Source organism: Humulus lupulus, chromosome 4, assembly GCF_963169125.1.
Source record: "Humulus lupulus chromosome 4, drHumLupu1.1, whole genome shotgun sequence".
In the NCBI taxonomy this organism is placed as follows: Eukaryota; Viridiplantae; Streptophyta; class Magnoliopsida; order Rosales; family Cannabaceae; genus Humulus; species Humulus lupulus.
In genome coordinates this window covers 24,151,206-24,166,339 of record NC_084796.1, presented here as the reverse complement: position 1 = coordinate 24,166,339, position 15,134 = coordinate 24,151,206, and the positions used below count along the sequence as shown (strand labels likewise).

Here is a 15,134-nt window from a genome sequence, read left to right as displayed (position 1 = left end):
TATTTATGTGTTATTGTAGTATAGTAGTAACTTTTTTAAGATTTTAAAATTTATTTAGGATAATGTTTAATATTTTAAATAATAAATATTGTGCTATATTTTAATTTACAATTTTTATTTTAAAATTTATTTTTTTAAATAAATAGGTTCGCATTAGGATTCTCTGCCCCAATAAAAAAAAAATATAAATGATGACCGGGATGGAGAGCACTCCACGCCAATTTCCAGCCCCGTATGCATCACTATTTCCCATACAATTCAAAGAGAATAAGCGACAAAATTTAATAGGTAGATATTATAAATTTTGTTTTGTAAGAAAATCTCCACCGCGGGGATCCCTTCTATATAACAATAAATAAATACCATAGTCAGATAGGACCACATGCACACATTAGCCATAGATACACCATGTCAAACCTTTCATTTCTTTCTTCCTTTCTTGTTCCGATCATCGCCACTGTCATCTTCACAATTTCTCTGATCAAACGGTTGATCTTCACTTTATCAAACACAACCCAGAAAAACTTGCCTCCATCACCACGAAGACTCCCAATCCTAGGCAACCTCCACCAACTGGGCCTCTATCCATACCGCACCCTCCAACAATTGGCCCAACACCACGGCCCACTCATGCTAGTCCACTTCGGCTCCAGGCCCGTACTCGTGGTCTCGTCCGCCGACGCCGCCCGCGAGATCATGAAAACCCACGACGTCGTTTTCTCCAACAGGCCCAAACTCAGCATGGCCCATAAACTCCTCTACCAAGCCAGGGACATCTCCACGGCACCGTACGGCGAGTATTGGAGGCAGATGAGAAGTATTTGCATGCTCCACCTCCTCAGCCCCAAAAGGGTCCACTCCTTTAGATCGGTTAGGGAAGAAGAAGCGGCGTTAATGGTTGAACTCATCAAACGACAGTGTTTTGAGTTGTCGTTGCCTGTAAATCTGAGCGAAATGTTTTCGTCGTACACAAACGACGTGATTTGTAGGGTCGTTTTTGGGAGGAAGTATGAGGGAGCAAAAGGTGGGACTCGGTTTAAGGAGTTACTTGGGGATTTAATGAGGTTGTTGGGGAGTGTTTGTGTTGGGGACTATATAACGTGGCTTTCTTGGGTGAACTACGTGAACGGTACGGATAGGGCAGTGGAGAAAGTTGCTAAAGCTTTTGATAGTTTTCTGGATAGTGTAGTTGAGGAACACATGGAGGGTTTTAATTACAATAATGAAGGTCAAGATAGAAAGAACTTTGTGGATATTTTGCTTGAGATTCAAGAAAACACAAAAATGGCGGGGTTTTCAGTTAGTAAAGACAATATTAAAGCTATTATCCTGGTAAGAACTGTCTCCCTCTATTGATCTCTATATATCTATGTGTGTGCATTTATATTCATTATGAGTACATATATGACTGATTTTATTACATCTCCCTATAGGAAATCATATAATACATATATTTATTTATTTTTTTTAAAAAGAAACTTTGTTAATATAGTTTTGAGAGTAGTAATAATATAAAACTTATCAGCAAATTAAGGAGTGTGGAATGGTTCAATTCATCACATGAAAAGGAAATGATTATGAATTATTAATTCTTTGGTCCACAAAAACCAATCCATCCACAATTGGATGGATTGATGATAAAAAATAAGATTTTTTTTAAATAATTAAAATGATTAATTTTTTAATATTATTATTTATTTTAAATAATAAAAGAACCACTATTTTCTTTCTTTCTAATTATACCTAACAACTCTAAAATATTAAATTTATCATTTAATCTATTTTTCCATACGTCATAATTAATCTATCAACTAATTCTATACCGCATACTCAATACATGCTCAGAATAGTCATATTGGATAACTAGATCCATGGCCATACATTTGGGGCTTGGAAACTATGCCCTTCTCCATCATTGGAATCCAACGAGTACTACTTACTATTATTTATATGATTATGCAAATATAACATCCACATAATTGATTTGTTGATGAACAAGTACAAATAATAATTAAGTTGGAATGCAAAAATAATATCAACAAAATCGTTTTAACATAGAGGTGACTAGCATACGTAGCAACAAAAACAAGTACCCATGTTAAGGGTGTTTATCCGATCTAACATTTTTATCCCTAAAAGTTAGCTGTTGGAAATCATCCAATCTAATTTGGCCTCAAAATTCAATCTAATTCGATCAGTTATTTTATCTTTGAACCTAAATTTTATTATTAAAAAAATTAACAAATAAAAAAAATATACAAAAAAAATCATGCAGAAAATTAAACACTATTTAGTAATAATACTAAATTTAATTCTTACAATTACCACATTAAGTCGTCGAACTATTAAGTTTACAACACAACCATTCAAATTTTAAAAGTAATATGTCAAAACCAATAATTAAAGTACTTAGATAGTAACACAACAACAACATCTCCAAAGTGTTAACTACATAACATCCAAAAACAACAACAATCCAACTAAATATATTTATATAAAAAATATATATTAATTATAATTGGATTTTCACAGTCCCATCTGCCAACCAATCCAATCCAATTAACATCAAACTTTTCAAATCCAATCAAATCCAATTGTAATTGGATATCCAACTTTTTGTTATTATTGGATTGGTTTGAATTGATTCGGGGTAATTAGATTGGTGTGGATCCTGAGCACCCCTACACGTATCCATGATGGTGATTGACTATAGACGGGCTAGGGTTAAGCCTAGGACCCTAACCCAAAGAAGCCCCAAAATGAAAAATAAAGGCTTAAAAAATCCATCATCAAGGCACATTCAAAGAAAAAAATTGTAAATTTTTTAGGATCCAAAAAGCATCTTCAATGCAAGCAATTTAAATGTTGCTCAAATGTTTCTACAACTTATTATTTTCAATCAATCATTACCATTCTTTATTAAAAATGAAAAAAAGGTTGGCAAGAGTCACTTTGGTGGACAACAATGATATAAAGAATTACATAGAGACCCACTTGAGCTAAGGCAACCTTATTTGGGGTACAAATCTATGCATATTATAAAATATATACAAATTAGGGGTGAGTATCTAAACCGGCAAATCACGGCGACCGACCGCACTGCACCACACTACACTGCAAACTGCGGTGTCAAAAGTGGAATGGTTCGGTATGGTTTGTATCTTAGCTAAACCACGCGGTGCGCGGTTTGGCAGTGTGAAATTTTGGTTTGCACCACACCGCACCGTATACTTATAAATATGTTAAAAAAAAATTAAACTTTACATATATACCATTTTTTAGTAACCTAATATGAAACTAGGAGCCCACTTAAATTATGGTATAACCTTATTCTCTAACATATCATACACAACAACAACTTCTTCCTCTCTCATCTCATTTGCGCCTCCTCCCTATCACCATCTCTGTCTCACACATTTTTTAACACACTCACACCGTGGAAAACCACCCAAACCACACCACACGATGTGTTCTAGCTACGATACCGCACTTGTGGCATGGTGTATTAAAAAGAGTTCAAACCACCCAAACCACACCGTGCACACTCCTAATACAAATTAATGGTGTAGGGGTTTGATCCCTAGACCTTGAGTTAAGGTTCAACCACCCCACCAAGGGGGAATTGACATCCTTAAAAAAATAAAATACATATTCTTTTTAAAGGTTTGACCGACTAAATTTAGAAGAAATATGACAAAATCATTTTGTAAAACCTTCCAAAAATGAATCCAATTCTTCAAACCTTCTCTCACCAATTTTCTAGCTACATTACTGGCCATTATATTATTTAATAATAAATCTAATAATTATAAATCTAAATAAGTTTGTAATAAATTGTGAATGCAAATACATTTTTAAATATAAATTTAAGTGGGTACACAAAGAAAGCAAAAAAATGACGCATGTGAAAATTTCAAACCTATTATTATATAGGACAATTCTTTTATAGGAGCTTCATTTTAAGTTCTATTAGTGGGACTCTCAGTGTTCTCGACCCGTGAATAGTTTTTGGCACAATTTTTTTTATGACCGTGTATATTGTAGCTATTTAGAGCATCCTGCAAATTTTCAGAAAATTCTGAATAGTTTACAGTACCGAAAACTAAGTTTAAACATGTTGTTGCACGCATGACTAATTTTTTTTATGCGCGTGGAAAACAACATGTTTGAACCTAGTTGACAGTACTGTAAACTATTCAGAATTTTCTAAAAATTTGCAGGATGTTTTAAATAGCTACAATATACACGGTCATACAAAAATTACGCCAAAAACTGTTCACGGGTCGAGAAACACTGAGAGCTCTATCGGTAGGGCTTAAAGTGAAGCCCATATAAGAGAATTCCCCTTATTATATATAACAGCCCTTTAATATTAAGACATTGAATCAATTGATGTACTTGTATTCGTAGGATATGTTTGCTGCTGGGACAGATACAACTTACACAGTCTTAGAATGGGCAATGACCGAACTGTTAAAGAATCCAATAATCCTAAAGAAACTTCAAAGTGAAGTGTCCGAAGTAGCCAATGGAAAATCAGACATATCAGAAGAAGACTTGGAGAAAATGGTTTACTTAAAAGCTATAATGAAAGAGACTCTTCGCTTGTATCCACCAATTCCATTGCTGGTGCCTCGAGAATCAACCCAAGATATCAAAATCAAGGGCTTTGACATAGCTGCAGGGACCATGGTTATGACCAATGCTTGGGCCATTGGAAGGGACACCACCTTGTGGGACCAACCTGACCTGTTTCAGCCCGAGAGGTTTATTGATTCTGAGGTGGATTTCAAAGCCGGGAGTGACCATTTCCAATTGATTCCCTTTGGGGCTGGCAGGAGAGGCTGCCCGGGAATCTTGTTTGCCATGGTTAGTAATGAGTTGGTGTTAGCTAAGCTTGTCCACAAATTTGATTGGACATTATTGCCTGGGGTTGATGATCTTGATATGCGAGAATGTGTGGGACTCACTATTCATAGGGAGGTTCCTCTTATTGCTATTGCAACTCCAAAATAATCAACATATATATTATGTTAAAAAAAACCCTCCAGCTCTTTTGTAATATGTTTTTTTTAAAAAAATAAAATTATAATGTGAATACTCCTAAATTATTTATTAATAAAAACACATAAGTAATACTTTTTTCTCTAGTTAGATTCGACAAAATTTCATTTTTATATAGGGTTTATATTTTCACTAGTTAATGACTTGTTAATTTAAAAGTAGTAATTACTTATTCAAATTAAAAAATAAAAATGGTATTAATATATGGTGATCAAGATTTACTGACTATATATATATATATATATATATATATATACGTACATAATATTTGACCTAAGACTGAGTACTGTGGGTATATAATTCTTTATTTAAGAGTTAAAAGGTAACAAGTATATTGTGATTTTGATATTAAATGGATATGTAGTGTGCTCTAATCTAAGTGATTTAACAAATATAATATAATATATGGTAGATTTAAGTGATTTTCAAAGATAAAAAGAAAGATTAATTATAATGCGATTACAAATTAGTCCACAAGAGGTTGTTGAATCTTGTCAAATTTGAATTGTATCCTGCTACCTATTCCATGTATACAAACAAACACATCGTGCTTTTAAAAACTTTGGCTTTTCTCAAATATAAAAAAGAAAAAGAAAGATTTGAAAAGGGCAAGCAAATCATGAAAGGCAGTATGATAAATGACAATAATGGTACGTATATGATCAGATGTATTATGTGTTAGAAATTCATATAACATCACAATAATATATTGCATATAAATTTAGAGCACTATGAGTAATTGAATAATTGAATGATAATATAGAAGACATACTTGATTGATTCATTGAGATAGTAATATAAATTGATAGTACAATACTATTTACTAAGTCTTCCTCTCAAGATATTTATTTCTGAAGCAGATTATCAGATCATAAAATTGTGATGACACAATACGTATTTATAGAGTTAAGGAAGTGACTTAGCTACAAAACACTAGTTGGACTGGGCCTCATCATCAAATGCTTCAGTTAACTAGAAAGTCCACACTTCTACTTCAATTACACTAAGCCCATTAATCAAAGATCACTTAAAATTACATAGGTTAAATCGACAAAGAACTATTTAACAATCCATATTTTAATAAAACAATTTAAAATATTAATATAAGCCCATAAATATTCTAACATTATGTAGACATATTATATGTATCTTAAAATTGTTTCAACCAAAATATATAGGAAATATAACATCTACACATAATTTCTACAAGAAAATTAGACATAATTTTGTGGTTATTATAAAGCGTCACATATTTTCCACATGGACAATAATCAAAATTTTCTCATTTTATAATTTTTTTTCTCCGAAAAATTTTATTGGGCACTTTTTTTTTCGTCATTACTTTTTACAATGACAAACACTACAAAAAAATAGGATTCACATCACCTCTTAGTTGACCGATACATTTTAAAAGCATAAATTTTAGGTATTAGTCCTAAAATGACGCTAAAAAAAGTCTCCTATTATGGGTATAGACTAGGGTTGTATGTTAGTTGGTTTGGTAGGGTTATAACATATTTTAAGTAACACAATGTAAACATTGGATTACAAACATCTAACCGTAACCCACCCAAATAAGAAAAAAAAAGTTTAACTCGCCCAATGAATTTGACGGTTTGATTGGGTTAACCTGTTTAAATCAATCTTCAATGTTTTTTTTAATCTTTTTAGTTTTCAAATAATTAGATTCAATAAACTAAAAAGTATACTGTATCTCTTTCAAGCGTAAAAATATTATGTTATAAATTTGTTGTCCATATTTTTCACCACCGACACATGACAACCCCCAATGGTTGGCTAGGATGTTTGTGGACATCCTCGGGGCATGTTATTGCCCGAGGCCTATAGTCGGAACATGGGCTTTCCTAGATGAGGCCCTATCCTTGAAGGGGGTTGTAGGTGCCTTGGTGAGTTACTCTCCGATGCTCAGTCTCGGAGATGGAGGTTCTCTAGCTCGGACAGTTAAGGTGAGGGGTCTCATCTCTCGATTGCCTCCCAGGTCTGAGGTTCTAGTTCTCGAACCTAGGACAAGGATCAATGTGTCAGTAGGAGCGTCTGACAACCTTTATGGGCAATTTGTCAACCTTTCAAATTTAGAGGATCGTCTGACAACCTTTATGGGCGATCTGTCAATAGTGTTGTCGAGTGTACGACTCGACAATTCGCACACCCACTACGCCGCCTGACATAGTAGTACGTACAACATGCCCTGACAGTCCCAGGGGCATGTTCCCCATAAAGTGGTTACCTTTCTGCAATGGGTCCCGCAAATCTCGCATGTGCCGTAGTCCCTATTCAATGCAGCCCAATGCATTGAAGTGTATTAATCCCCCAAATGTAGGAGTAATGAGTATTAATTACTGATGATTAACATTAATGACCCCAACCTCTATAAATAGGGTTAGGAGTCTCATTGTAAAGGGTTCAGTTTTTTGGAGAGAAAACTACTTGTATTCTGAGCAATCTAAACACTGCCTGAGAATACCCCATAAAAGCTTGCAATCATAAGCTTGCAATCCTCATAATACTAGAGACTCGTGGACCAGGGTTCTTTTATAACCTGAACCATATAAAAATCTTTATGTTCTTACGGTTATTTCTTTAATCTCTCTTATTAAGGTTGATAGCGAAAAAGACAGTCAACATTTTGGTGCTTTCATTGAGAGCTTGAAGGAAACATTTGAAACATTCACGATCATGGTGAGTAATGAAGAAACGTTACAGATGAAGTGCCCCCTTCTACCAGAGTTGAAGGAGGAGAACCCAGTAGGAAACAACCTCAAGACATACTTAAGAGGATGGAGGAATACGATGAGTACGCCGAGTATGATGGCGAAGATAATGGTATCGACCAAGGTTATTATGAGGATGAATATCCTCAGCCCATGGAGGCAGAAAAGATGCCAGAGGTGGTGGAGCTCCGCGAGCAGGTGGCTACCCAACAACAAAAACTTGATGCTCAAGAAGGTAACATCGCGGCCCTTCACGAGATTACTTTCCATGAAGGCCACTCTTGCAGCCCAGGGTTTGCGATTGGACCCCAATAGCAACGTACCAGCTAGGCACTCAACAGGTGTGCCACATGCGCACCCTGTTGGAGTGCCACCTGTCAACACAGCTGATGTGCCTCCTCAGCACTCGGCTGCTGAGGCGCGAGATCCGCCAGCTGGGATGCCCACCGGACATGCAACAAGAGTTGGATCCTTAGCGCCACCACAGGACCGTGGTAAAGGAAAAGCCAATGATAACCCTGCTTCGAAGCATAAGAGGGCCCGTCAAGAGCCTGAAGATCACTAGGCTTTGCAACAGACTGGTAAGGGTATTGAAACAGGGGCCCGAGGACATCGCCAGGTAGACATCATTCGCGGAGCTCGGGGCCCTCCGCCCCGACACGCTCTTTCGGACCGCGCGAGGCCTGGAGCTGGTGCTGTAACGGCCCAACTATTTCTAATACTTTGGACCATTAAAACTACTAGACATAGCTACTATTAATTTGATACAAACATAAGAAATAACTTAACTTTATTGAAAACTAAAAATAAATATTGTATCAAATACAAAGTAAATACAATATGATATGGTATAGGATCCCATTGTTTATAAAACATAAAAAAAACATAAACTTTAATTGTTAAAATACTAAATGCGGAAATAGATCAAAACATGATTCAAAAGACTAAAAATAAATAACGTCATCCTCGATCGACACGCAGTCCATTCAATCCATTCATCCTTAACACACAAGCCAAGCTACCAAGAATCCTTTCGCCTTCCCAAACTATTTACCTGCATCACAGTAAAAAATAAAATAAATGAATGAGCCTAATGCCCAGAAAGGAAAATCTACTAAAAACATACAACATATATCATAAACATAAGACTACGTCATATTCATATACTATAAAATATATGACTATAAAAAAACATATGACTATAAACATATATCACCTATGACTACAACATTAATAGCCAATATAAATTATTGGGGCTTGTTAGCTAAACAAGTCTTATGCCCACAAATTTGTGGGGCTTGCTAGCTAAACAAGTCATATGCCCAATATAACTTCTTGGGGCTTCCTTATCTAAGCAAGTCATATGCCCAATCATCCATTCTTGGGGCTTGTTATCTTAACAAGTCATATGCCCAATCATAAATTCTCGGGGCTTTCTTATCTAAGCAAGTCATGTGCCTAAGTGACTGAAAACATATTCTTGGGGCTTGTTGTTTAAACAAGTCATATGCCCAAGGACTACAAAACATACTATACATATACTTATCATAACATAAACATAAAGACATAAAATCTATCATATTTTCCTTACCAAAAGTCAGGATATTTGGGAACAAGAACGGGATTAGAATACTCCTATAAACCAACAGTAGAAAAGGTGAGAATCTCTAAGAATAAAGATGAATATGAAAACTAAACCATCAAGAAGAAACTTACCAAGAAGGACCTTAAGTTTCAAGAACTTAAATACCTAATCAAGAATCATAAACAAGAGTTAGGATCTGAATAAAAGAAACTAAAGAAAACTAAAGGATTATAAAGAATGAACTTAGGAATAGGAATACCTTGATTGATCTTATGGATTGATCTAAACCTTAATATCGAAATTACACTATTTCTCACTTCTCAAGTGTTTAGAAAAGCTTAGAATGATAAAGCTTTTATCCTAAACCCAAGTGTATCTCTCTATAATAATACTAGCACCTTAGAGGCTTTGATCGAATGCTTGAAGAATGAAGAAAATGGCTGAGCACTATGTCCTATTTATAGAGTTTGAGGAGTGAAACTATCCTATTAAAAAAAAAATACTTAAATCCTTAAATAAACATGATTATGACAAGTGTCATGCTCTTAATGGTTTTGGAAGGTTCTAGAGTTTCTAGATATTTCTTTTATATAAACTTAAATCCTTAAATAAACATGATTATGACAAGTGTCATGCTCTTAATTGTTCTGGAAGGTTCTAGAGTTTCTAGATCTTTCTTTTATTTAAAAATAGTTAATTTCATTCTAACTATAATCCAAATTTCAATTTAAATAAAATAGAATCCTAACTTCTGTAGAAAATATCTCTAAATTATCTTATTAATATTTTTATTAAATAATTAAGGAATAATCTAACATAAAACTACCTAGGAAAAAAAAATATCCCAACCTCTAACTTCCTAAATCTCGTAACTCTAAACTCACCTGTAGTAAAATCAACATAACTGGAGCTGTAGGATTTCGATTTAGATCATTTTATACCGTTAGAAAGATAATTCAATTATCTACAACTTTCTAGAAATACTATTTTTTGAAATTCATAATATAACTGGGTCAAAAATAGGTCGGAAGTTACAGTACCCTAAAGTTACGAAAAATCTATTTAATTATCTAAATAACAACCTAATCCACAAATATCTTGACTAACCATAAAATAACAAACTCTAATGGGAAAAGTTGAGAACTACCCACTTTTAGGAGTAGTTAGCTAAAACTAGACACTAAATATATTTAGTTGAACTTTTCCCATTATTATAATGAGACTTCCTAAGTTATCCTTATTTGAGAAAATGGTTATAAGTGTTGTTGTAATGTGTATTATATGTGTCATATTATAGTTAAATTAGAAATGCATTCTATTTGTAGTGTGTCATATATATGTGTGACAACTATATTTATAGGAATGTATTCAATCTATGAAAAATTAGTCTTTAAAATATAAAATCAAAGCTTAAAATGTAAACCATAAATCTTAAAATATAAAAAACAATCATTTAAAATATAAACATCAAGACATAAAGTCTAAACTACGACCCTTTAAAAAGTTTAACCTCAAGACTTAAAATCTAAATCACAACTCTTCAAAATGTAAACCACAAAGCTTAAAATATAAACCATCATTCTTTAAAATTTAAACCACATAAAATTTATACCACGACTTTTAAAAATTTAAACCATAAAGCTTAAAGTTAAACTGTTAGACTTAAAATCTAAACCACGACCATATATAATATAAATCATAATCTTTTAAAATCTAAGTCACGATTCTTTAAAATTTAAACCACAAGGGTTAAAATTTAAACAACATCTCTTTAAAATTTAAACTACAAAGCTTAAAATTTAAATAACAACTCTTTAAAATTTAAACCGTGATACTTGAATTTAAACCACAACTCTTTTAAATTTAAATCACGATGCTTAAAAGTTAAACTACTTGGCTTAAAATCTAAACCACGACCATATAAAATATAAACAATGATCATTTAAAATCTAAATCATGACTCTTTAAAATTTAAACCACTAGTCTTTAAAATTTAAACCATGACTCTTTGAAATTTAAACCACGACTCTTTGAAATTTAAACCACAAGGCTTAAAATTTAAACTACGACTCTTTAAAATTTTAAACCACGAGGCTTGAATTTAAACTACGACTTTTTAAAATTTAAACCACAAGGCTTAAAAGTTAAACTACTAGGCTTAAAATCTAAACCATGACCATATAAAATATAAACCATGATCATTTAAAATTTAAATCACGACTCTTTAAAATTTAAACCACTAGTCTTTAAATTTAAACGACTCTTTAAAATTTAAACCACAAGACTTAAAATTTAAACCATGACTTTTTAAAATTTAAACCACAATGCTTAAAAGTTAAACCACTAGGCTTAAATTCTAAACCAAGATTGTATGAAATATAAACCACGATCCTTAAAAATCTAAACCACGACTCTTTAAAATTTAAATCACAAGACTTAATTTTAATATTTTATTATATTGAAATTCATAGGTATTTTTTCTAAAAGAAAATTAGAAAAAAATTATTTAATTTTAAAATTAGAATTCAATATATCTTGATAAATAAAAAGTGTTTATGTAACATATTCTTAGTTTAATAGTTTTTATTTTTTAAAAAAGAATAAAATTATCATATTTTAAAAAAAAACTGTAGACAATGTTTTGGTTTATTTTAAAAAAATTATGTTTATGCCATTCTTTTATAATATATGACACTGTTTATTTATTTAAAATTTATATGGTAGTTGAAAAAAATAATAAAAATAAATCAATACATTTTCTGTATAAAATTAAGCAAATATACATTTCACATTGTTTTTACCTAGTATATTATTAATGATATAATTTATGCTAACGCCTTAGCCAAGCTTGCCAGTGCCAAAGATGTGGATACCCTGAATGTCGCTCCTTTCGAATACTTGACGAAAAGAAGCATAACCGAGCAAAAGGCACTACTTGTTGAGTTAGAAGATACATGGATGCCCCCTATTATTAACTATCTCAACCAAGGAGTAGTACCCAGTGATCGGAACAAAGCAAGGAAATTGGTGAGACAAGCTGCATGATATATGATAGTTGAAGGGGTCCTGTACCAACGAGGGTACTCCCTACTACTGCTAAGGTACGTTACACCTGACCAGTGAAAGCTGCTAATGATCGAGGTACACGAGGGGTTTTGTGGAGATCATGCTGGGGGGGCAGAGCCTATCAAAGAAATTCCTAAGAGAAGGACACTTTTGGCCAACGATGAATGAAGACTCGATGGAGTATGTCAGAAGATGCCACAAGTGTCAGATGTTCTCCAAGATACCCCGGGCAACACCTAATGAATTAACACAAATGCAAAGCCCTTGGCCCTTTGCTATATGGGGAATTGACCTGATCGGAAAGCTACCCACGGGAAGGGGAGGAGTCCAATTTGTTGTTGTAGCAGTAGACTACTTTACCAAATGGAATGAAGTAGAACCGCTTGCCACCATAACCTCGAAGAAAGTCTTAGATTTTTTGGTGAAGAATATCATATGTCGATTTGGTCTACCAAAGAAGATAGTCTCAGACAATGGGACTTAATCGATAGTGATATGTTCATCGAATTTTGTACGAGGCATGGAATCACAAAGAGCTTTTCCTTGGTAGCACACCCCCAAGATAATGGTCTAGTAGAAGCAGTGAACAAGACTATCAAATACACTTTGAAGAAATGCCTTGAACAAGCCAAAGGAGTCTGGCCAGAATTACTTTCGGAGGTCCTATGGTCACATCAAATGACGACTTGAACAGCAACAGGCCATACCCCGTTCTCTTTGGTGTTTGGTCAAGAAGCCATGTTGCCAGTTGAGCTCACTCCTCCATCACATAGACGAGAGACATAAAATCAAGGGATGAACCATCAACTAGTAGAAGAGTCTCTCGATTTAATCGAAGAAAGACGAGAAAAGGCAAGTCTCAGAGTAACAGCACATCAACAAAAAGTTTCCAGATACTTTGTACTCAGGAGGGTGTTCCTAAACACTAAGGACACTACAACAGGGGTACTAGGACCTAATTGGGAAGTTCCATACCTTGTGGAGGAGGTGATCCCACCAGGGACATACAAGATAGCTTGATTGAATGGAGAACTAATCAAAATCTACTGGAATGGCGAACACCTTTGCCGGTACTATCAGTGAAGCACAAGTTTTAATTTGTAAATGTAGTATTTTCAAATTATCTATGTAACAACCATTGTGATTTAATGAATGAATGGATTTAATTTCTTAAGTTTCACTTAATTCTTTAAATTTCGTTCAGTAAGAGACAGGTCCTAGGACCTTGTTTTCAAATTATGGACCATGTTTGATCTTGGTTCTTGAGGAGCCTATCGACCCATACAATCCAAAAAAGAGATTGGTCTGAGGACCTTGTTGCCAAATTAATGGATCATGTTTGATCTTGGTTCTTGAGGAGCCTATCGACCCATATGATCCAAAAAAGAGACAAGTGCTAAGACCTTGTTGCCAAACTATTTGATCATGTTCGATCCTGGTTCTTGAGCAACCTATCGAACCACATGATCAACAAGAGAAACAGGTCCTAGGTCCTTGTCATCAAATTATGGATCATATTCGATCTTGGTTCTTGAGGAACCTATTAACCCATACGATCCAAACAAGAATCTGGGCCTTGTCGCCAATTTATTTGATCATGTTCGATATTGGTTCTTGAGGAACTTATTGACCTATACGATAAAAAAAAGAGACTGGTCTGAAGACCATTCGCCATCATCAAATCATAATTGAATCTGGTACTTGAGGGACCGATCGATAATTTTATCGAAGACTCGTTACATGCTCGATTAGCCCATCCAGACTCGATCGGTCCAACTTAGACACTTCTGTCTACAATCATTATAACGAGTATACGGGAGATTACGTAGATCATGATCGACACTTGCTACACAATCTGCATCTGTGTATAGGTATCATTACTACTGAGTATGAAACCATCACCCGACTACCAATGAGGGACAAACATTTGCTGCTTGCATCATTGGGTGAAAAGGATAGTACTATGTGTCTAAACGTTCGAAGCAAGGCATGGTCAAGTAGCAAGTGACCAAGGCTTTTAATCCCACAATCACTTGGGGGGGGGGGGGCATATAGCACATATCGATTGGGGTTCACACATGCAATGAGGTCGTGACCTTAAGTACTAAGCAAGCTCAAGTTTTTCTAGGACATTTGTTCAACATATGTTCCAAAAATGCAAAAATGCAAAAAAAAAAAAAGAAAAGCATTGGTGAGGAGACTCCTAGCCATGTCCCTTATAGGGTGGTCAGCCAATCCATCAACCTATAGGGTGGTCGGCCTATCACCCATGGGGTGGTCGACCTGACCTGTTTTGTTCATGGTACTTGGTGAAGTATTATACTACTCACATTACTATGGTTGTTATCATGAAAAACATAAAAGAATAAGGTTAGTTTGGCACGTGAAATACATGTGTTCAGAGTATACTGATACCTGAACCAATGAGGGTTATGAGTTGATATACTTAGTAAGCATTGGAAATACAAATTTTCAATCAATACACTTTGTACTCATAACAAAAAAGCATAAAGGCATAAAATGTCATATGTAAAAACTGTCAAGTACAAGGTACCCCACCAATGGCATGAAAAGAAAAATAGAATAAAATACCAAAAGAAGACTAACTAGGGCGAGGAGTATTATCTAAAAGACCACCCTGAGCCTCGGCAGCTTCACGAGTCAGACACTTCCTAAGCTTCTTCGCT

General features: G+C 34.4%; 1 protein-coding gene across 1 annotated transcript; it reads left to right on the top strand.

The window, feature by feature from the left end:
* The first annotated feature begins 312 nt into the window (after positions 1 to 312).
* LOC133830205 (cytochrome P450 736A117-like) lies at positions 313 to 5,150 on the top strand. The gene is made up of 2 exons (XM_062260129.1): positions 313 to 1,332; positions 4,411 to 5,150. Exons 1-2 carry the CDS (start codon positions 409 to 411, stop codon positions 5,014 to 5,016), a joined length of 1,530 nt encoding a protein of 509 aa, XP_062116113.1. The 5' UTR covers positions 313 to 408; the 3' UTR covers positions 5,017 to 5,150.
* Positions 5,151 to 15,134: the final 9,984 nt, after the last annotated feature.

Bases quoted from the DNA above. Each gene is read 5' to 3' on its own strand.
- LOC133830205 (XM_062260129.1), top strand. From the start codon at position 409: ATGTCAAACCTTTCATTTCTTTCTTCCTTTCTTGTTCCGATCATCGCC. The intron at 1,333-4,410 runs GTAAGAACTGTC...TTGTATTCGTAG, and splicing joins ATATTAAAGCTATTATCCTG to GATATGTTTGCTGCTGGGAC.